Raw genomic sequence first — 23,425 nt, 5'->3', positions numbered from 1 at the left:
AGTCGGACACGACTGGCCCGTACGGGCAGGGGTACCTTTACCTTTACCTTCAATTTAAACACGTTTCCATACAAATGTTAAATAGCTTGTCGTTTTGGCATTTACTGAAGAGTACACTGGACAATCAAGTCTCAGAGAATGCTCTTAGTGTTAATTAATTTTTTTTTTTGAAGGATCCCTTAGACTTTTATTTTTATTTCGTTTTGCTGCTCAGACAAGTTAGACACTCCCAAACCACAGCTGCTGTGTTACATGCTCTGTGTGGGCAGAACAGATAAGGATGTAGACACTAGAAGCACACAGTGCCCCTGATAGTGTGGAGAGTTGATTGCTCTTCCATATTTAGCTCACTGCAATTATTAGCTCTAGCAGCTGCCTTCTTCCAGGCTTGGAATTGTTATCTTGCATTTCTATCAGTGAAAAAGTACTGCAAACTGCAGAGGTCTTTGAAAAAACAAGGCAGAAGACTTCTTGCCTGACTCAGTCAATGGATGGGAGTTCAGTCGGCAGTTATTGCTGCAGTCCTGTCCACCTTACCCTATACAGTAGTACCTCGGGTTAAGTACTTAATTCGTTCCAGAGGTCCATTCTTAACCTGAAACTGTTCTTAACCTGAAGCACCACTTTAGCTAATGGGCCCTCCCGCTGCTGCCGCGCCGCCGGAGCATGATTTCTGTTCTTATCCTGAAGCAAAGTTCTTAACCCGAGGTACTATTTCTGGGTTAGCGGAGTCTGTAACCTGAAGCGTCTGTAACCCGAGGTACCACTGTACCACTAAAAATGTAAGCTTGTGTCCAGTGAATTAAAAAAGTAGCAGCAGCAGCATGGACTACACTTACACTGGGGAAGATGCAGCGGTTTGGTGGTTGAGGGCACCTTATTACCTGCCCTTTACCCTAAGGTCCCAAGGCCGGTTGCATCATTACAATACAGTGGTGCCCCGCAAGACGAATGCCTCGCAAGACGGAAAACTCGCTAGACGAAAGAGCTTTCCGTTTTGGAGGTGCTTCGCAAAACGAATTTCCTATGGGCTTGCTTCGCAAGACGACAATGTCTTGCGAGTTCCTGCTGGTTTTTTCCCCTCCCTCCCCTTTTTCTAAGCCGCTAAGCTGCTTATCAGCTGATCCGATCAGCAGATAAGCCACTAATAGCGCTAATCCGCTAATCCTTCAATGGGCTTGCTTTGCAAGACGAAAAAACCGCTAGACGAAGAGAATCACAGAACGGATTCTTTTCATCTTGCGAGGCACCACTGTATTACAAACAGGTGAAAACAACTTAAAACCACAGAAATAATGTGGATCCTAAAAATATACATTTCAGCTTTGGAAAGCCAGGGTAAAGCGGTGCGTCTTCAGCGTTCCCTAGAAGCCGTATAATGATGGTGCTAGATGCACATCTGTGGGGAGGAAATTTCACAGTTCTGGCTGCCATGGAGAATGCCCTCTGCTGAACCACCTTCTCCCTCGCTCCCTCCGAGGGCGATGGAGCAACTAAGAGTGACCCCTCTGCCAATCTTAGTACCTGAGATTCTGTAGGGAAGGAGGTGATCTTTCAGGTATTGGGACTGAATTGTTTAGGGCTTTAAAGACTAATGTGAGCACCTTGAATTGGGCACATACCTTTTCCCCTCCCCTTTGGCACCTGCAGAGGAGGACAGGGTTATCACTAAACAGAAGCTGTTGTTAAAAGCAGGTTCCTCTAACTTTCGGGTATTGGAAGCTATTTTGTCCAATGATGTCATTCCTGCTATATAATTATACAATATTATGTATATTTTAGATGTAGGTGGGAGGTCAGGCTGTGTGAGAGTGAGCAGGAAGAAGAGGGCACCAAAGGCGGGGAAATGTAAAGACTCAACCCGCTGCTTTAAAAAAATGGAACTTATTTACAATATTTGTACCAATCCTATCATGTAATCTTGATATGTAATCTACCATTAATATATCTGAAGTGATTGTTGCGTGGTGTTCAAAACTTTCAGTGTGAAGTTTCCAATGTAAATGCCACATTTATATGAATGGGTGCCAATTTGTATTCACTAGCTTTTCCTCTCACTTTCTTCATATCTGTGGAATCTGTTTCTCAAAGCTAGAGAAGGAGATGCAGCTAGCACTTTCCCAGAAAGGACCTGGAGGGACAATCAGCTCAGAACTTAAGGAAAAAATAAAAACTGTAAGTGTTCATAATTTAAGGAACTTAGGTTGATTGTTTTTTTTAAAGGCATGTCATTAATTAAAACTATGCAAAGGAGCCTTTCCGGAGCCTTAGGCAAACATTCCCTGCCATGCTTCCCACCTTCTTTCCTGGTGTGAGGCATATGATGATTTGACCATTTGTCTGAGCTGGCAGACTGTCTTGTGCTTACTTTGCAAATCAGGATTGAAAACTAAGGAAGAATGTCTGAATTAATAATCTTAAAACCCAGCCTGTGTGCCCCTCTCCTTGACCTCTTATATTCCAGAAAACCTGGGCTGGATCTAGACACATCAAAGAAGCGTTTCAGTGTAAAGCATTGTAAATTTAAACGGAAAACAGGTGGAGAAAAATAGGACTCCGCATCACCATCTGGTGGCACAATGTTATATCACACATACAACACATAAATCACTTTTTTTTAACCAATGTAGCTGAGTCCTGGGTGCTTTAAAGAAAAAAATTGGGAAATTGTATTGCATGTAGCTGTGTATAGAAAATAAACTTTTGTGCCTGTATATTTTTATTTTGCAAATGTTTTCTTAGATGCAAGACAAGTGGCTAGTTGGGGGGTATTGTTGTAAATGTTTGTGTCATGCACAACATTCTTATCGGCTGTTTAGACTGCATGACAACTAATTGTTGACTTTATGTTGTTTGTAATTTAGATTGTAGCGCAGCATCCCAAAGGATTGCTTGTTTCTAAGTTACCTGGTGAATTTGAGGTATGTTTCCTCCTTTCAGAAGTTGCTTTTGCTTTTGTCCTTTTCTGTGTATGTTTCTACTGAAACAAATATTGGCGCCTGAGTCAGAGAGACAGCCAATAGCTCAGCATGCTAGACCACAGTTTGCTTGGGCTCGTTCCAGCTCATGCACGCTCTTCTAAACCATGGTTCAGCACATTAATGCACAATCTACACCCCTTGACTTAATATTATATAGCCTTTGGTCTTTAGGAAGAAGGGAAGCGGGGGGTGGGCATAGCTGTCAACCGTTCCTTATTTGGTGGGAAACTTATCCCAGCGCCGTGTCCCGCTGCTGTCCCTTATTGATGATGTCCCTTAAATTTCCCGGGTTTCAAAGGAAGCAGCTCCTCTCCCTCCCTCCCTGTCGGCCAGGGAGGAGGGAGGCTCCAACTGTGTTGCTTGGCTGCGTTGCTCACCCAATAAGGAGTTTAAGAACGACTGGGGGGTGGAGCTTGCATGCCTTGTGCCCATCAAATCGGCCGTGTTGCCTGGGGACTCGCCTTTGTTCAGCGCTTCCCAGCGGAGAGGTGACGGTGGTTTTCCTTGCTGCATCCCCTTTGCTGGGTTGCTGCGCTGTGGGAACCACCACTCGAGGCTTCGTTTGGCTGCTGGCTGGGCTTTCTGCCTTTGGCTCGGAGGGGCTCAGAAGTCGAACATACCTGTGCTTGGAAAATCCCTTATTCTGGCTGCTGATCCCTTATTTTTGAGGCTGCTGGTCCCTTATTTTCAAATCTGTAAGTTGACAGCTATTGGGGGGGAGTGATGGTTCTGCCCTTAAAAGGTTACCTCTAAGGGTATGTGGCCCTCAGCAGAAAAAGCATTGCCTGCTCCTGGTTTGGTTTTATTGTTGCCTCCCTGTAATCTTACTCTACTTTTGGGGGTGGGATGAGGGAAGTTCTTCTAATCTTCCTTTTCTTTTGCTTAGTTAAACAAAAATCTCTGATTTGAATTTCAATTTAGTAGGCTAAAATATTGTTCAGCGTAGACCAAAAGTGAACAAAACAGACAAGAAATTTTACTGGGTTATATTCTCTGGGTGAAAATGGAGATAATTTCCAGTTTTTATGGACCAGATTCAAAGAGATTTCCTACGAAAAGTTCAAATTCAATATTTTCCCTTTTGTCCACCCCACTCGCTGCCCATTTCCTTCTTGACCAGCACTTGAGCTAAATGTTTTGGAGAGCATTTTAGCTTCCAAAAAGTACCTATTTTTTATTGCTGTTAGTATAGCTATTGCAAGTCCAAAGGAAGAATATTGCAGGACGTCCTTTTTGCTTTGATTAATCAGATTTTCTTTATATCTAGCGACATTTTAAAGAAATACTGGCAGTAAAGAAACTAGGTTTCTTAAACCTGATGGAACTGGTTGGTGCCCTTAGTGATGTTCTCCATATTGAATGCAAAGAAGGGGAACAAGACTGGCGTATCTTTGACATTGAGTCACAGCGCTTAAGAGATGGTAAGTGGGGAACACTGCCTTTGCAGATACTTCCAAGGTGGCAGGTTGGGTTGGGCTCAAACAAACAAACTGCTTAACCCATGCCATTCAATAAAGCAAGTTTGCATTTGGGTTGCAATAGACTATAATTCATACCAAAGGTGTGTTGATAGGCCCCTATTTTCCCCTTGGCACACAATATATTATCACATGCTGTCCCAATTTCCAAGTACAGTGGTACCTTGGGTTAAGAACTTAATTAATTCTGGAGGTCCGTTCTTAACCTGAAACTGTTCTTAACCTGAGGTACCACTTTAGCTAATGGGGCCTCCTGCTGCCGCCAGTGCCGGATTTCTGTTCTCATCCTGAAGCAAAGTTCTTAACCGGAGGTACTATTTCTGGGTTAGCGGAGTCTGTAACCTGAAGCATCTGTAACCCGAGGTACCACTGTAGTGTGAGATTCCAGGTGCTTACCAAGGTTCAGTTTCCTTGGAATGAGGCACAGTGGAGATTGTGGTGTCTTTATAATATGAGATTTATTTACACATATATACAAAATGAGTCTAAGATGGCAGGATTAACAGCATTAACACCCCAATGAGCTTTTGCTTCTTCCAGAGCTGCAGCCTTAGTTTCAAACAGAAATCAAAACATCTCTCTGACTCTGGCTTCCTAGCCTGTTGCTTTTCACCTTCTAGTTTCTATCTCGCATCACTTAACACTCTCCACTCTGCCTTTGTCCTTCCAACTACCCACGAGTTGAGGAAGAGGCCTCCACCCATTTGCTGTATGGCACAGAGCCCCTTCCTTTGCTTCCCTTAATGGCCCATTACCCAGGCTATCGTCTCACCAGGACGTTGCCAGTTGCTTGTGTGCACTCTTGTCTGATAAGGGTGCTTAAGCTGGGGGTGTGTGTGTGTCCCACTAATGTGCCAGTTGTTCAACTGGGGCACAAGCCTGAAAAAGTTGATGCCAGCTATGTAGAGGGCAGAAGTGGTGTTGTGCGTGCATTCTGTGCCCCCCTAGGAGCTGCTGTAAGTGCATGCTTTTGTCAATAAGGAATTAAACCACCAGCCGTTTGTCTGCCTTGGCTGAGTGTTCGCAGGATAATAACGTCCTTATAAGTGGGATGATCTGCTCCAGAATATTTGGCAGGGGTGAAACAAAGGTGAACCATGGTTGCAGCTTGTAATTTTAGCCCTCAGAAAGGCTGGCAGATTGCACCTTGTTTTACTTTCCAGCTTACAGATCCTTCCAAGGTGGATCCCAAGAAACATTAAACTATATTTTTACAAATTGCACTAAACAATATCAACCTATCAAAGTTATCAAAGCAGAGAAGGGCTATAGCTCAGTGGTAGAGCATCTGTCTTGCAAGCAGAAGGTCCCAGGATCAGTCTCTGGCATCTCCAGGTAGGGTTGGGAAAGCCCCCCCCCCCCCCAAATCCTAGAGAACCACAGTCAGTTGCAGTACTGAGCAAGATGGGCCAAGTAGATGGACTCAGTATATGGCAGCTTCCTATGTTTGTATCAAGGCTCTTTTCACAGGTCGGGGGAATGTCCAGCTGAACAGGCTCTGAGATGGTCTTCAGATGCCTCCCTCCCTCTTCTTAGATCAAGCATACGCAAACTAGCCCCTCCAGATGTTTTGGGACTACAACTCCCATCATCCCTAGCTAACAGGACCAGTGGTCAGGGATTGTAGTTTCAAAACATCTGGAGGGCCAAATTTGCCTATGCCTGTCTTAGATCCTTCCTAATTTTCTGTGATGTGTGAAGATGCATTAAGCATGCATGCTTAATAGACTACTTTTATTTTCGAATTTAACAACAAGTAGGGGAAATTTTGAGCAGAAAAGCAAGTCAGGACTCTGCCCTGATTCAGAATGGGAGCCTATTCCAACTGGACACTCTGGTTGGTTTTTCCCAGGTGTGAAAATGGCAGATGAAGCATGTTTCTTTAAAACATATAACTATTGTCACGTGTAGTTTGGCCTTGCCTCTGTGATGTATGATTCTTGAATGCAAACTTCCTCCTTTGTGCTTGAACTTTGGGAACTGCCAATTCAGACTTTTAAAAATGAAGGTTGTGTCTCTGTCTTCTAAACATAAGTATCTGTTGTTCCTACAGATGAGCATTCAAGTGATAAGATTGCCCAGCTTGACTCTTTAGCACATGAAGAGACGCCAGATGTGCATGAGCTGCTCAGCTGGAATTTTCCTCTGGAGGAATCTAAGGCTCCAGATGTGAAACTTAGTGTAGTAACGAAGATGATGACACCGGTAGGCTGACATTGCCGTGCTATCATGGTTAAAATGTAGCATCATGTTTTACAACAGTTGGATAGATATCAAGAGACGACTAACAGTGGATTGTATTTATTTTATTTTGAAATCAGTTGTTTTTGTGTATAATTTTTATTAATTTTTCTGTTTTACAATTTAACATACTCATTTTACATCCTTACGATATCAGTGATGTGACTTCTTCTCTTTCCCTGGTTCATTTTACATATCATAAATCCCTGCATATTTTACAAAAACTATACCTTTCAGTATTCCATTATTGCCTCCATCAACATTTACATTGTTGAATTTATCTTAATGCTGCCAGCGTTTTCAGCTGTACACAATTATTTCCCATATATTCAGCAAACATTTTCCAATCTTCTTTAAACGTATGCTCTTCTTATTCTCTTATTCTATATGTTAAGTCTGCAAGTTGTACATATTCTGTCAAGTTCCCATTCTTCTTTAGTTGGGAACTCGCTTGTTTTCCATTTTGGGGCTAACAAAACATGGGCCACAGCAGTGGCATACATAAGTAACTTTTTTTTGACACCTGGGAATTTCAGTCTGAATTATCCCCAACAGAAAGGACTCTGGTTTTTTGGGGAAAGTACTTTTAAACATGTTTTTCAGTTCATTATGGATCATTTCCCAATATTATTTTACCCTTTTACAAGTCCCCCACATATGAAAGAAGGTTCCCTCCACCTCTTTGCATCTCCAGCATTTATCTGATTCAGTCTTCTACATCTTTGCAAGCCTACTTGGAGTTAAATATCATCTGTGAATCATTTTCAGGTTGTTCTTCTTCAAAGAATAACATGCTGTAAACTTCAAGTCACTTTTCCAAAGTTTTCCCCACAGTTCAAAATCTATATTGTGTCCTATATCTGTTGCCCAGTGTGCCATTGAGGCTTTAACAAGCTTTAAAATATTTTATTTTGAAATCAGTTGTGGTCTCCCCAAGGTTCCTTTCAAGGCGTTTTTTGCAGGAGGTCACTAGGTGAGTTACTCCAAGTCCAGATGTACATTAAAATACCTGCTTCCACCTACTGGCTTATAGATCGCAGCAAGACTCTCCCTTTATATCTTTACTCTAGTACACCCACACAAGAAACATGGATGAGATATACTAACCTTAGAATTCATCCAGATCAGAACATAACACATGAACATATATTAAGAAGCATAATATCCATAGCCACTAACGCAACTAATTTTTATACTTTACATCTAGGGCTGTAAATACCTGCTTTTACTCTCCCGTCTTGACGGTCAGAGCAATTTTTACATTGATTTCACTGTTTCAAATTTTGTTAGCTAGGATATAAGGAACTGTACAAGTTCTGACTAAGTAGGTTCAGGGGCTGTAGATTCATTTTCTTGAAGAGCAGCCTGCTCCCTTCCACTGCTGCATGGCAAACCCTGAAACCGAGGAGAGTTTGAAAAGCAGATTGCTGTGACATGAGATAAAAGACTTTTCAAAGAAGAAATTAAAAATTCTGCTTGGGCCCAAGCCCCTTGTGTAGTTATCCATCTCTATAGATCTCAGCCGCTTCCTTATTTTAGTTTTTTTTTAATTATTCAATAGGAACTTGTAACAAATATTTATTAATTTTTAAATTTTTTTTTATTCAAAGTTATAACAAGACATAGTATCCAAAAACTTATCCTTATTCCCCCCCCCATTTTCCCTCCCTCCCCCTCCCCCTTCCCCCACCCCCACCCCACCTCTCGACTTCCCTCAGTTCCAGTCTTTGGTTTCTCTAATATTGCTATTTTCTGCATGTTACAAAGTTGTATAGATCCTCAAACTGTTTAGCTGATTATTATCAGTAAAAAAAATAATTGTGGATGTTTATTCAAAACCTGCCAAGGAGTCCAGTTCACTTTGTTGCATCTTCAGATACTTTGTGAAAGGTTCCCATTCATCCTTAAAGTCACAGTTATCCTTGTCCCGTAGCTTATATGTCAATTTTGCCAGTTCTGCATAGTCCATCAATTTTTCTTGCCATGATTCTTCAGTTGGGGTTTCTTCAGTCTTCCATCCTTGTGCAACCAGAACGCTCGAGGCCGTTGTCGCATACAAATATTTATTAACTTGTTACCAAAATTAGATTTAAGGCTTTCCTTTAACCAGTGATATTAAAATGTGCCTTATTGTTTAATATATTAGCTTTGTTTATTTAATTATTACTTGCTAACAGAGTTTTACAAGCCAACCTGCAATTTAAGTGTTCAAGGCAACTCATAACAACAACAACAAATTCAAATTAAAAACCAAAAGTGTAATATAGTTTAAGAATGCACATTTTGTCAGTAGGTTTCAGGTAAAGTTCCTTGGGAAGATAATTCTATAGTGAGTGCTACCACTGAGATGTAGCCAACTGCCACATCTCATTTGGAGTAGGACTTCTGAGAAGATCTCTAAACCTAGGTTGGGTAGGCATGTGTTGCAAGTAAGGATGGTTCAGGTACCCTGGTCCAAACTGCTCTTTAAAGGTCCAACACCGTCGATTGGGTCTGGGAATAGTCTGGGAGCCAGTGAAGATGACAAAGCATTGGTGTGATACACTAATTTCATACAATCTCAGTTAGCTTTCTCTCAACCAAATTCTGAAGTAACAGAAGTTTCCAGGCTGTATTCAGCCATAGCCCCACCCCCACAATTAGGATTTTTTTCTTTTTTTCTTTTTTTGTAAGATATTTATTAAGATTTTCAAAATATTACAAAAGAAAAACAGAAAAAGAAAAAATACAATTAGGATTTTTTCCTACCTCTGTCTCTCCTACCTTTGTTTGTTTTTCAAAAATCTCTATGGTTTGCATTTTAAAATTGTTTTATGAATGTTTATTTACATTGTGTTTATATTAGTTTGGTGATATTCCAAGCTGCTTTGCAGTGTTTTTGCCTGGGAAGATGGGATATAAGTATGTAAACACATAAGTAAGTGAGGAAAATGTGAGCGAGAGAGGCTTTGATGTTTCAGCAGAACCATGTCATAGAGGAATTATTCACTGAGGGTATGGAAAACCAGGAAGGGAAGTAATGGAGTTAGGGCTGTCTGTGTGGCACTTTTTGTTGCATGTTAGGGCATCCAGACTCATTGCTGTTGGGATGGAGACTTGGAAGACTAGGAAAGCATTTTGGATTCCCGTGTAGTCAAGTACCTGGGATTTTCCAGCCCTGGAAATCTCTTGAGTGGCCCGGATGAATCTGTTGTACTGCTTGGATCAGAATGACTTTCTTTTACTTTCCTTATGTTTGCAGCACCTGGGTATGGAGGATACGCACATTATTCAAGAGATCATGGAAAATGAAATCCCACCAGATGCTGTCCAGGACAGAAGCCTTTACAGCCTTCCCCAGCTGGACACCAGTGCTTTAGTGGGACTATTTGTGGAATACATTGTCTCTCCTTCGCAATTCTACGTCCGACTCTACAGTGCAGAAACGTCAGTGAAGTTAGAAAACATGATGTTGGAAATGAGGTGAGGGGGAACTTACCCATTTCGGTCTGGGCTTTTTGTTGTATATGAGCTAGGATTGCAGGGAGAAAAGAGAACCCAGTTTGGTATTGGGTGTGCTTGTGGTCTGTTGAAACTCATGTGCAAAAACTTTACCTTGTTTCTTGGCAAGGGTATTCTTTGATGTATACACTTCAGTGTGCATGGTTTTAGTATTTTATTTTATTGAAGCAGCACGATAATCAGCCGAACAGAAAAACCCTTCTAAACATCAAAATAGGGCTGAACAAACAAATGGGGTTTTAGCAGATGTTTAATGCATCCAACCAATGAAACTTCCCATATCTCTTTGGGTTGGTGCCATCTTGTCAATCCCCTATAAAAGCCTGGGTGAACAGGTGCATTTTCAGCTGCCACCCAAGCAGTCTATGTAATCATAGGGAGAGTCAGCAGTGTTCACCTGTCCTCCAGTTGTCCTCATTGCACTGCACACTCAGGCAGGGAAGAGGAGGGACAAAGTCAGTGCAGTGCAAACACACTAGTGTTTTCACTACAGCCTCCTTGCCCCTTTACCTATCTACCAGAGTGCAACAGTGACACAAGCAACTGAACATCAGATGTATCATAGAATCATGAAATTGTAGAGGAAGAAGAAGGAGGTGCTGACCTAAATGGCCTTGGTCCTGTATACCTGAAGGAGCATCTCCACCCCCATCATTCACTGAGGTCCAACGCCGAGGGCTTTCTGGTGGTTCCCTCATTGCAAGAAGTGAAGTTACAGGGAACCAGGCAAAGGGCCTTCTTGGTAGTGGCGCCTGCCCTGTGGAACACCCTCCCATCAGATGTCAAGGAAATAAGCAACTATCTTACTTTTAAAAGACACCTGAAGGCAGCCCTGTTTAGGGAAGTTTTTAATGTTTCATGCTGTATTGTGTTTTTAACATTCGGTTGGGAGCCGCCCAGAGTGGCTGGGGAAGCCCTGCCAGATGGGTGGGGTATAAATAAGAAATAATAATATTCCAACCCCTGCAATGCACAAATGTCCCCACCCTGTCATCTGCTCCTGGATCTACTTCTACAGTGGTGCCCCGCAAGACGAATGCCTCGCAAGATGGAAAACTCGCTAGACGAAAGAGTTTTCCGTTTTGGAGGTGCTTCGCAAAACGAATCTCCTATGGGCTTGCTTCGCAAGACGAAAATGTCTTGCGAGTTCCTGTGGGTTTTTTTCCCTTTCCCCCCCTTTTTCTAAGCCGCTAAGCCGCTTATCAGCTGATCCGATAAGCCGCTAAAAGCCGCTGATAGCACTAATAACGCTAATCCGCTAATCCGTCAATGGGCTTGCTTCACAAGACGAAAAAACCGCTAGACGAAGAGAATCACAGAACGGATTCTTTTCGTCTTGCGAGGCACCACTGTATGCCAGTTGTAGGAGTTCTATAGCCAAGGTGCCACCACAGAAAAGACCCTATCTCTGGTCACTGCATGGTGTACTTGTCCCATCAACAGGACCACAGGGATGACCTCTCTTGCAGATCTCAATGCAGATTAACAATGATATAGGGATATCTGAGACTCAAAAGTTTTTTAAGACTTCAAAGTCTGCTACTTGGACATAGGATTGTACTGTTAGTGACCCACTTGGATCCTGTATTTCAGACGATGCTATTCTAGTAAACATGTAGCTGACCGATACATCATGCCCGAAGCCTCAATCAGTCCTGGTCAGCTTTGTTGTATAAAAAATTCGGAAGACAAATGGTGGTACAGAGTTATCATTCATCGAGTGCTCAATGACCAGGAAGTGGAAGTGTTTTACCCGGACTTTGGAAGTACGAGGACAGCCCAGAAATCCTCGCTGAGGTTTCTGAAGTAAGTAAATTGTGTGCTAGGCAGGGAATGCTTATCGGCTGAGAACTGGTGGATGGTGAGACCTCTTTCTCTTCTACTCTTGCTCTCAGAAAAATTAATGGAGGATAAGATTCTGTTCTACCTCCACTTTCAGAGGCAGTCTGTTTCTGGATATGAGTTGCTGCACTCAGACTTCCCAAAAGCTTCTAGGTGGCCACTCGAAGAACAGGATGCTCATTAGATGGGTCATTGACCTCATCAGAGATGACTCTTATGCTCTCATATGCAAATCCCACGCACCCTTCCTTCCTCTCTCTCTCACACACACGTCCAGTCACTCAACTTTCTTTTCACTTTCTCTGTCTCCCTGTCCGCCTACCCACCCTCCTCACATACCCACACCATCCAAGGCTGATTTCAAAGGTAGCACTTACGTATCAGTTCCCACATCTTGTCATCTCATACCTAAAATCCAAAGCTCTTTCAAAACTGACTTGCCCTCTGTCATAGGCAGTAAAATAACGTTTGGGAACACAGACAGTACAGTCCAAAATTACTCTTGCTATTTAGCATAAGGGGGTGAAAATCCATCCATTTCTTTTTTAACTTTCAGCCATCAAACGGATAGGCTTTAATAGTCTTTTTCTGTCCAGTGCATTTTCATAGCACGAAACATCATGCTAAACATCATTAAAGGCTAAGATTTATTTGGGCTACCATTTTCCCCATTGCCCTTGCTTCTCCTACCTCCTAAGGACCATTCCTGCTTTTACCATCCTTCCCACCCTGTTTAATTCCTAGCCTTTTCAAGAGAAAGGTAGGCATGCAGACTTAGAAGTTGCACTACACTGTATCACTAGAACAATGCTCTAGTCACCGTGCTACTCTTAACTGCCGTGCTCTCTGACTGGGTCTCCTCTCCAGCCGCTGGGCAGTTGCTACAGCTCACGGTTAGTGAGGAGAGAGCTTAATCACAAGCCTGGCTTCTGAGGACATGCTTAGCTGAACCCTGGTATAGCTCAGAGTGGTGTGGGAGTAAAAAGGATGAAGGAGGAGTAAAGCAGATTCAGCCTCCGCTCCATGGTCCTGGTAAGCTGTGTGTGGATAAAAAATAATGATTAAAAAAATAAAATAAATCAGATTTTTAAAATTTAAATTGGATTTTTTAAATAAAATGCTTTGGAGGAAAAATATTTCTAAAGATCGTTTTCTGTTTAAGTTACATTATAGTCCATGGGTAGGCAAACAAAGGCCCGGGGGCCGGATCCAGCCCAGTCGCCTTCTAAATCCAGCCCGCGGACGTTCCAGGAATCAGCATGTTTTTACATGAGTATTTATTTATATATGAGTATATATTTATTTAAAATGCATCTCTGGGTTATTTGTGGGGCATAGGAATTCGTTCATTTTTTCTTCTTCCAAAATATAGTCTGGCCCCCCCACAAGGTCTGAGGGACAGTGGACCGGCCCCCTGCTGAAAAAGTTTGCTGACCCCTGTATAGTCCAAAGGCTATTCATCAGGAAATAAGGATTTGTTTTAAGTTTTAAGGTTTTTTTTAATTGTTTAACCACATCAGTTTACAAACATAGATACATATGCTATAATGTTATTGTTTTAGTTAAATAAATTGTTTAAATTGTTGTTAAGGAAATGATTATTTTTCTCCTTACAATAAAGTACAGCAGAAAAGTTGTCCAAATATAAATAGTTAACTTATTAACCCTCACAATAATTTCATAATTATCTATGTATTTCTAATAGTATAACCAAATCAGTAATTTTTTATATAACTGTAAAAAACTACTCTGAAAATTTATCACACAAATAATGAAACCTTCCTCTAGTTGTAAATATTAAGATGATACCAGCAAGAATGAGTCTTTCTGACTAGTGATTTAAATCGTGATTTAAATCAACTCCACCTTTGTGTGGACTCAGTCTTGCTTACTTTCTTTCGTGGGAAATGCCAAATGTCAACACTTTGTTCATTATCCAGTTTGATGCAAGACTACTAGGCTTGGGGCAGCAAGTCAAAAGTGGCCCTGTGAATTACCTTGTTCTTGTTGCAGGTCTTGTTATGCAAAGCTTCCTGCTCAAGCAATCCCTTGTTCCTTAGCTTGGGTGAGACCTACAGAGGTATGTAGATATGTATTATTTTTTCAACTAACCTTACCCTAGATGTTTGGGAACAACTTAAAAATAAGCTGGCTTTTGTTTTCTGTTCTTGTGTTAAAATTTAACGTATGTGTTCATTTGTTTACTGCACATTTTTTACCAATGTTGTAGCATTTTTATGTTGCATCCAAAAAGTGCTCAAGCTTTGGCAAATACTTAAGGAAGGAAATCTCATAACGGTTAGGTATTTGATGAGACTGCTTCTCTTCATGCCCTACATCTAATGGATGAGTGAATCATAGAGTTGGAAGGGACGCTGAGGATCATCTAGTCCAGTGTTCCCCAACCCCCGGGCTGCGGACCGGTGCCGGTCCGTGGATCAATCGGCACCGGGCTGCTCGAGGAACTTCAAATCATTTCACTGTGGCCGAGGCGCAGAGCATTGCACCCTCTCAAGCCCGCCCATTGTGTAACAATAGCGAATGAAAATTCGCTATTGTTACACTGATGCTCCTCCTGGCCAATCAGGGAGCGGGTCCTCCCGCTTCCTGATTGGCCGAAAGGCAAACCTCACGCCATTGGCCGAGGAGGAGGCGTCACGGGAGGACTGAGGACTCGAGGTCAGAGACGCGGGGACTGAAGAGAAGCTACCGTGAGGTTAGTACACGGAGGGGGGGACTCAGCTCAAAACAAGCGGGCCACGGAAAAATGATCAAACATTTACCGGTCCGCAGCAATAAAAAGGTTGGGGTGCACTGATCTAGTCCAACCGCCTGCAATGCAGGAATATGCAGCTTTCCCACATGGGAATCGAACCTGCAACCTTTGCATTATCAGCATGCTCTAATCAACTGAACTATCTTGTTGCATATTATTTGGAGTGAAAGGAGCAACCAAGGGTATACTTGTCAGTTATATCTGGTATATCACAAGATGTTAGGGAGGAAGAAGAGTCATGAAGGATTAAGAGCAATGATAACATCAGAATTTTAAAGTTCAGAAGGTGGAATAGCTCAAAGAATAAGTGAATAAGAAAAATGTGTTTTGGAAAGTAAAGATAAATAAGATTTGAAGTGCTATTTTAGAAAAAAAACACCAAGATACAAAAGGAGAACACAAAAAGCAGCTGGAATGTATTAAGACTAATCAGATAGAATTTGATGTGCAGAGCAAATGAAATTAGTTTTTCAACTCTGCTTGACTTTGTACCTTATCCTTTCTTTATCAAGGACAATTGGACTGCCAGTGACATACATGAATTCGAAAGGTTGTGTGAACTGAAGCTGCTTGTGGGAGTCGTGGATGAATACATAGATGGAATCCTTTACCTCTTCCTCTGTGACACCAGCTCTGACGAAGATATCTACTTGCACAATGCACTGAGATTAAAGGGCCATGCCTTCATCTGCAGAGAAAACCTTCCTTCCAAGGTGAGGGCAAATATTTGCAGGGGGCACTAAGGGAAGGTTAAAATGGATAAGTATCTCTTAAGGGCATGAGGTTCTCAAACTGATTTGTGGTGATGACCCATTGAAAAATGAGGGGGGGTGGGGATGTCCCAAGTGTTCTTAGTGCTAACTAAACCAAACCAAAAAATGTTAAGTCTGTGGAAGGATGATAAAAAGAATGACATGGCATGCTTTTTTCCCTAAGAGAGCACCATGTGAAAGCATGTGGAAACATAGTTTGATGATTATAAGTTTGTTAAAAATCAGTGACCCAGAAAAAGCCCACATGATTATTATTATATTTAATTCAGTTGCATTATTACTTTTTTTTTTAAAAAAACCTAGTTATTTTCCAGGTTGTTAAATCTTATTAAAAAATAAATTTTATTTATCATTTTTCCTTTTGCAACAATGCATACAAATTGACAAACCCCAAAATAAGAACAAATCAACTTTTCCCCCACCCCATTCATGGTTCCTTCGGTTTATCTTTACTTCTGCATATCCACAAAATGCCTCAATTGTTTGTTTCCTGTAAACTTTCTTCACGTATTCTTTACTGTTCGTTTTAAGTTAACCCTGCTAAAGCTTTAAGTTGTTCACAATAACTTTTTAAATAGTCAATAAATGCACCCTAATCTTTATTAGTTTCTTTCCTCTTCCTGATTTCTTCCTGTAAGTTTGGCTGTCTCTGCATATTCCATCAGTTTTATCTACCAGTCCTCCTTGGTTGGAACTATTCTTTCTTTTCTTTATAAAATAATTTTTTTATTGGTTTTAACATACTTTCCAGACAAAACAACCATCCCACCCACCCCATCTTACACATTTGTGGCTATAGTTAGCCTATGACTTCCATCAATCCCTTCTGATGATTTTCAAAATTCATCTCCTATTCCTGCATTTTTGCTTTCACATTATCTTAACATTGCATTGGCAAATGACTTGTAAACTACTTTGGTAAGAGTTTATCTTTAAACTGTATACAAATTTATTAAATAAATAAAATTCTTCATTCTCCTGCCTTTAACAGAATTTCAGAGAGCCATTCTTTTCCACATTGTATCTGAAACCCGGACCGGAGCAGCAGTCTGGTTTGACAAAAGCAGAAACGCCCTTGCTTAAGCAGGAATCTCTTTGTGACCTTCCAGAAGTACAAGATTCAGGGTCTTGCTACAATGAAGTGCTTTCCCAGGTGGAGATTTTGGAGTTTTTCTGTTTAAATAAGCATTGGTGTTGCATTTAGTGAAGTATATCCAAGCAGTTAAATTAAGTACATGAGCAAAGTTAACAGGGAGAGTTTCTCCAAGACCCATTAGAACATAATATGGGTAATGGAATCGCTTTGATCTTGGATACCATACTAGTTTCGTTTGGAGACCTCAACAAATATCTTCCATTTGTTTATTTGTTTAAACAAAGATTTAATTGGGACAATCTAATCCCACTAATATGTAACTTAAACTGCACTGCAGTTTAAAGGGGTGTGTGGTGAAGGTGTTAAACAAGCCTCTTGATGCCGGCAGCTGTTTTGTGGGGTAGTGAGGTGGCCAATATTGCCGTTGAGGAGGTGAGTACCTCTTGAGAGTCCTACAGCATCTCATGTTGCCCGGTGAGATTCTTGTGAAAAGTTTGGGGTGGGTACCTTTAAAAGGACTAGCTGGCCACCTTGCTACCTCTCTCTTTTCCTTCTAGCAGACAGTTTTGTTTTATCAGCAAGTGAATTGTTTAAAACAAAGTGCATTGAATTAAAAATATTCCTTTTAAAAGTTGACGGTACTGTAACTTGGCCCTGAATCGTTTTCTAGGGTACAGCAGGCTCACGCTCAGACCCTGAGATGCCGCTCCTCGAGCCAGTATATATGTGCGACGAAATCTGGGATGAGAACTGGACACCTTCCAAGCATTATGAAGAAGAGGAAAATGGTGATACTTTGTCCCCTGACAATGCAGTGTTTCCCTGCCATTCTTCGAGTGATGAAGGGAATAAGGAGGAGACTCAGCACAGCCAGGAATTGACTCAACAGGTGGTGGTTGTTCAGTGTTGATGGGAGGGAAATGGTCAGATGGAATGATGATGGATGGAATGGCTATTGCTATATGCCAGTTTTAGGGGAGGATAAAGCCCTTCCTTGCCACTCCCATTGTACTTACCAGAGAAAGTTCTTTTTTTTAATCTTAGTTATCCTAACCACTTAATCTTATTAGTTATTAGTTAGTTATCCTTTTTAGTTATTAGTTAGTTATCCTAACCACTTAATCTTAGTTATCCTAACCACTTTTTTCTGCCAGTACGTTTGCTGAACTATGTTTACATTACTCCTCTTGCTTTTACTGTCAATGAGCATCACTTTTGGGGGCCCCTTTTGCTTACACAATGTGTAACACATTTTTGGCAGAATGTGGATATTTCCATTCCCGTTGAGAGAACAAACTGTCTGAGTCTGGAACCCCTGAACAGAAAAGTGGAGCCATCTGGAAGAATGGAGGTAAAGTCATTTCCATTGGCTTACCTTGTAAACTTCATTTCCGGCTTTAAAGTAGCACAGATGAATTCCATTATTGGGATGGCATGCATGGTTACATAACCCAAGATACATTGTCAGACCCTACATACTTGTTGAATCTTAGTGTGGTTGTGGAGAACCCAGAGGCCTAATGGGGACCTGCAAGTCTGTTTTATCTTTCACTCTATCCAGGCTATACCCTTCACTGACTGCTTCGCATGTTGGGTGTTACTGCCTGACTAGCATGTGTCCTTGAACTCTGATCATTCCTCTTGTTTCCCTGGATGGAGGCTAGAGAGGAGTGCATGTGGAAACTAGCTCACTTCACAAATACAACATTTTCATTTGTTCACTTTCACCTCTGGCCCTGCCCCCCACTGGCATGTTGCCCACCCCCTCCAAGAGCACGCAGCTTCTTGGCATGAACATTTCCTCCACCCCTTCTGAAAGCATCATTGCTTTCAAGAAAAGAACCTGTGAGTCCTCTGCTAACATTCTAGGTGAGGCTTTCCAAGATCAGAGGTACGGCTTTTGAACCTGCACAACTATTTCATTGCCCCAGAATGCTAGCTGTGTAAACCTTGTCGCTCTTGCATTTTCGTCCTCTTCTTGTCTGACTCCTTTAATGGTGGTGGTTATCCAGGAGTGGGTTACTTTTCCCGCTAGCTTGAAAGGCAAGGCTATGAAAATGGCTTTGTGCTTGGTCCCATTCTGTGAGAGGAGGCTCCCCCCAGTTCCATCTTGCCTGCTTCAAGGTAGCTGGGATTTTCTAGCCCCTTTGAACATTTTTTTTATTGTGCTAGCAGCCTGATTCCGCATTTGTTTACCTGACAACTTATCTGGCCCTGATATCAAGCTTCTGTCACATTACTGCTGTTTCCCCCATGGAAAAGCAAAGTGGAACTGACTGCAAAGAGGGGCATAGCTCCTGAACTAGTGTCTAGCAAGTAGTCAGAAGCATTTCAGGCAGAAATGATCCTTCTTTGAGGAATGATAATGAGGTCAACTTTCCTGTGAAAAAGAAAGTAATCTTATGACCATAGGAGGAGCATTGCTCCCGGGCTACTTTCTGGCAAGGGGGCACAGCTTGCATCCCTGGCAAGGAGCACCCCCCTTTCAGCTGGTAGTGAGGCCAGTTCTCTAACATAGAGAAGCCAATATGGCTGCTAAGAGGAACATCACCTCCAGGCTACTTCTGGCAAGGAGGGACAAATTGAAGTTGTGCTAAACATCAAGATGGGAGGTGTGTATTCAGGTTTGCTTAAGTTTGCGCCATAACTTTCTTCCGTGTGCAGGCTGGCATATTTTGTACAAACTGGGGAAGAAAGAGTCCCTGAATGTTCCACTTTCCCAGTGCCATGGATTCTTTCATCTGTGTTTGAGTGAATCCTGTTAACCATGGTTACAGTGCCTCTGTTCTGTCTCCATTTTGATGCCAGTAATGCCCTACAAATTCACTCCCCTTGCTTCTCTGTTTTTAACTCTGTCATAGGAACCTGTTTTGTAGCCGAAATATGGATTGAGATGATAAATAGGAGAAAAGGACTAGCTTGCTTCCACAAATGCCAGTGAATTAGCAGTAAAAAACCCCATAATATATAAAAAGGATGTGCATTTGTTAACGCAGTGTGAACACATAGAGACCTGTGGTGATTAGCCCTTCCTGGTGTCTGGGTGTATGTGTTCACTGAATGCCCTCTGCTTTTTACAGAGTTTGCCAAATAGTGGTGTGTATGTGGCAGGTACTGTTTGTGTATGAAGGAAAATAAACTCTCAGTTCTTTTCAGTGGCCTGTGACAGTGGCATGGGTCACATGGGTTTACTTTTGCCCTAAATCAGGTTTCTTCCCTGTCCATTTGACTACAGGCAAGAAACACTCTTGGAGCTACATCTGATTCTTTGTCACAAACGCTGCAAGAGTTTTACATCTCCATTGTCCATTCCAAGCAATCAGCAGAGGAGAACAAATTAGATTTGGATCTGAACAAATTATCTGGCTACGGTTCCCAACCACTTCCATCACCATCTGCCATACACGGTACTTGTGGGCTGCTTAAAGCAAAAACTGTTTGAGTGCATAATCTGGCTATATTCGTACCCTTACTACTCTATTGACATTAAATTGCAAGTCCTAAGAATGTCTGCGCAGAGTCCCACTTGGAGTCTGAGCGGCGAAGTGGACACCCCATTCATCATTAAAGTTGCAGCAGAGAAAAAAGTGTGGAAACCTTACTGCCTAAGTGCCTTGAATGCTTGCTTGTGCACAGCATATCCTACTGAAACATGTGGGAGGATCCTGCACCTCATATCGAGGCGCAGTTGGTGCATTACTGCACCCACATGGGAGCTGCTTCCCATGGTTCAATTTCACAGTATTCCAATAAAAATGTGCATGCCTGGCATCCTCACTATCAGTTTTTAGGTACCCATCTAAGACATTTTGATTTACTCAGGCATTTGGTGGCTAAATTAGCCTCTGCTGTGCTGCTCATCTTTTAGTGGGGTGGGGTGGGGTAGGATTTGCCCTTCTTATTGTATCATTGGGTGAGCATTTTAGGAATTTTGTATTGTACATTGTTTTTAATTTGGTTCCTAAAGTTGATTTTATCCGTTTTTATTTTCTCTATCTGTTAAGTAACTTTGAGATGTTTTTGTGTAGGGTGACTAACAAATGAAATAAAAAGTGGGGATGGGACTACGTTGTTCATTCCCCAGTAAAGTTTTTCTTCAGTCAGGGCCAGCCTGAGGCAAAGCAAGGCAACCCGCTTTAGGTGATAAGATCTGCAGATCCCAATCTGGATGTTTATTCCAGATGTAGATCTTCACTCACCCCTTCTTTCGTGGGGGTGGGGAGTGCCATTTTGTGCTTTGCCTCAGGTGGCAAAATGTCTCCCAAGTGTGAATTGGCTCGTGGAATTTCCCTGTTGATTTGCCAGATCAGAGAGCCGAATCTGGATCCTGTGAACTACATAGCCCAAGGTCATTTTTCTCTCTCTTTGCTGTTCAGGAAATGTTCCTTCAGAGAGGAAGGTGGATGATGCCTCCAGGACCCAAGTAATAACCCTGTATACCGCTCGCAGCTGCCCTAACCAAGGGGGCACAGGCCACAATGCCTTGGTGTTCACTGCCAGACTTCAGGGTTCCCCGGCATCCTGCGTCGCTTGCAGCCCTAGTGTAGCCCTTGGAGCCTCAGCACGCTTAGCTACATCTGGTGGCTTTTTCTCATTTCATCTTAAGCAGATGGCGATATGAGGAAAGCCCAAGGAGTGGCTGGATGGCTGTTCGAGACTTCAGTGGCTGGTTGCTTTCTTGTACACATTGGTAAAGAAAAAAAGGCTTGAAGGCTATGGGAATTCTACCTATGTTTCAATTTGGACTAAATGCAGCAATGAGTGCTAACTTCTCCCCTGTTTGTATAGTTTTGTTGATTCTCCTGTTCTTAATAGAATTGTTCCAAAAGTAATCAGTGAGTTGTCCTATTGTCATGTTTGCACCAAACTATTTTAAACTGGATATTTTATTGTAGCTAGACAGTTCTGTATATATTTTTGAAGTATTGAGTGCATTTAAAGAAGGGAGCTATTCCAGGCTATTTCAGAAAGGATTTGTTTGTTTGTCTTCATAACTTGATGTACAGTTAAACCTCGGCTCCTGAACACCTCCGTTTTGGAACGTTTTGGCTCCCAAACGCCGAAAACCCGGAAGTAAGTGCTCAGGTTTTTGAACATTTTTTTTTAATGTCTGACGCAGCTTCTGCTTGAGTGCAGGAAGCTCTTGCAACCAATTGGAAGCTGTACCTCTGTTGTCGAAAATTTCGGAAGTCGAATGGGCTTCCAGAATGAGTTACATTTGACAACCGAGGTTTGACTGTATAAGCGCAGAGTCCAGCAGCAACCAGGACACAGTCAGAAGTTACAGTTTTACCCACCAAGTGTCAGGCCAGGTTCCTTGTTATGAGCCTGATACAGTTGAGTAGGGGCCTATGGAAAATAAAAACAAACAAAACAAAAATGTTGTGGATGTGTTTGCTGCTCTGGACTCCTTTGGGAGGAAGGGTGGGATATAAATTCAGTAAATAAATAAATGGCAGCTGGTGTTGGGTGGGACTTTAAAGGAGGAATTGGGAGCTTAAAGTGGGCTCCAGGTTGTTCCTTTGCGGGAGAAAGGCACACTCCCAACTGCCCATCAGTTGATGTGCTTTAGGAGCATGCCTTGCTCGCGGAGTGGGGGGACTGGTTTCCATTCACAGGAAGCCACTTCCTCATCCCCACGATACTCCTTAAGCCTCCAATTTTAGGGTTTTAAGGGAGCGGTGTGGGGCGCCTCATGATCATAGTGTTTATGACTTCCAATAAAATGCAGAGAAAAAATTCCTAACATCCTTCACCTGGGGGCAGTGTTTACCATCTTTAGGGATAGCTTACATGGCCTCTGGAGCAAATTTGACACCTGCTCACCCTCTTTCTCCCCGTGTCAGAAAAGTTACCTGAGCATCTTGAGCATGTATGACTGTGTGCTTTGTGTGCATAAGCATACGACAAGTATACGGTGGGATAAGCCCATGCATGACACTCAGATTTAAGCTATTTGTATGAATACAGATAGGATGAGAGAGAACCTAAGAGAATTCTGGTAGCTGAGATGGAAAAGCCAAAAAGTTTCCCTCAGTGTGATAAAATTATCCTTAAAAATTGTCAGTTTGCTGCCTGTTAATCTTGTCCAAGACAGGCCATGGACACTGCCCCTCTCCCAACTACCACAACCATTCTTCGGCCTGCGTTTTCACTCGGAGCCAAATTACATTAACTTTGTAGGGGCAGTTTCTGCCTCTATATAGAAGCTTGGAATCCCATGGGGGTAGGCTCAAGGCTTTTTTTCAGCTGGAACTCACCTGCACCTCTCAGGTGGTTCTGGCACCTCTCAGGTAGGCACCACTGACATTCGAATAAAACAAGGGAGGCGATCATGGGGAGTTCTGGCAGTTTTTTTCCTAGAAAGATAGCACTGGGTAGGCGAATCACATACATGTTAACATGTCAGCACCTGTTGCCATGGTAATGTCCCATGTGATGCACCCATCACACATGGTTACTAGATTTAGACATAGCTACTGCTGTGGTGTGGATCCAATCAACACAGGTAATATATAAATTGGCTGACAGGCTCCTTTTAGATTTTGGAATCTGAGCCTTTAAATAGGGCTGTTGCCATGACCTTGCCAAATGCTGGCCACAATTGGAGGCAGAACATTGGACAACATGGACTTCTATTCTGATCCGACAGGACTACTTGTGCTCCAGCTTCTGGCAACTAGATGGCACTCAAGTACAGGTTATCAGCCACAGGTGTGATGATCCCCTCTTTATAC

The 23,425-nt window shown here is 42.2% G+C and overlaps 1 protein-coding gene across 7 annotated transcripts in view; it reads left to right on the top strand.

Moving 5' to 3' along the window:
* Window positions 1-22,068, top strand: part of TDRD5 (tudor domain containing 5) — a 31,025-nt gene extending 8,957 nt beyond the window's left edge. For 4 of the 7 annotated variants that reach the window (XM_081194353.1, XM_081194351.1, XM_081194350.1 and 1 more), the window contains exons 5-17: window positions 2,092-2,175; window positions 2,865-2,921; window positions 4,249-4,402; window positions 6,513-6,664; window positions 9,942-10,162; window positions 11,795-12,007; window positions 14,057-14,123; window positions 15,332-15,532; window positions 16,584-16,745; window positions 17,359-17,577; window positions 17,950-18,039; window positions 19,924-20,095; window positions 21,065-22,068. In XM_081194353.1, coding sequence (XP_081050479.1) covers window positions 2,092-2,175; window positions 2,865-2,921; window positions 4,249-4,402; window positions 6,513-6,664; window positions 9,942-10,162; window positions 11,795-12,007; window positions 14,057-14,123; window positions 15,332-15,532; window positions 16,584-16,745; window positions 17,359-17,577; window positions 17,950-18,039; window positions 19,924-20,095; window positions 21,065-21,309 — 2,037 coding nt within the window. In that variant the 3' untranslated portion in view covers window positions 21,310-22,068. The remainder of the gene's footprint in view (window positions 1-2,091; window positions 2,176-2,864; window positions 2,922-4,248; window positions 4,403-6,512; window positions 6,665-9,941; window positions 10,163-11,794; window positions 12,008-14,056; window positions 14,124-15,331; window positions 15,533-16,583; window positions 16,746-17,358; window positions 17,578-17,949; window positions 18,040-19,923; window positions 20,096-21,064) is intronic. The other 3 variants (XM_081194354.1, XM_081194355.1, XM_081194356.1) reach the window with 3 other exon arrangements.
* The last annotated feature ends 1,357 nt before the right edge of the window (window positions 22,069-23,425 follow it).

Source organism: Podarcis bocagei (assembly GCF_964188305.1).
Source record: "Podarcis bocagei genome assembly, chromosome: 5".
NCBI classification, from domain to species: domain Eukaryota; kingdom Metazoa; phylum Chordata; class Lepidosauria; order Squamata; family Lacertidae; genus Podarcis; species Podarcis bocagei.
Note: the sequence above shows the minus strand (reverse complement) of the source record. Positions and strands in the feature narration are given on the sequence as shown.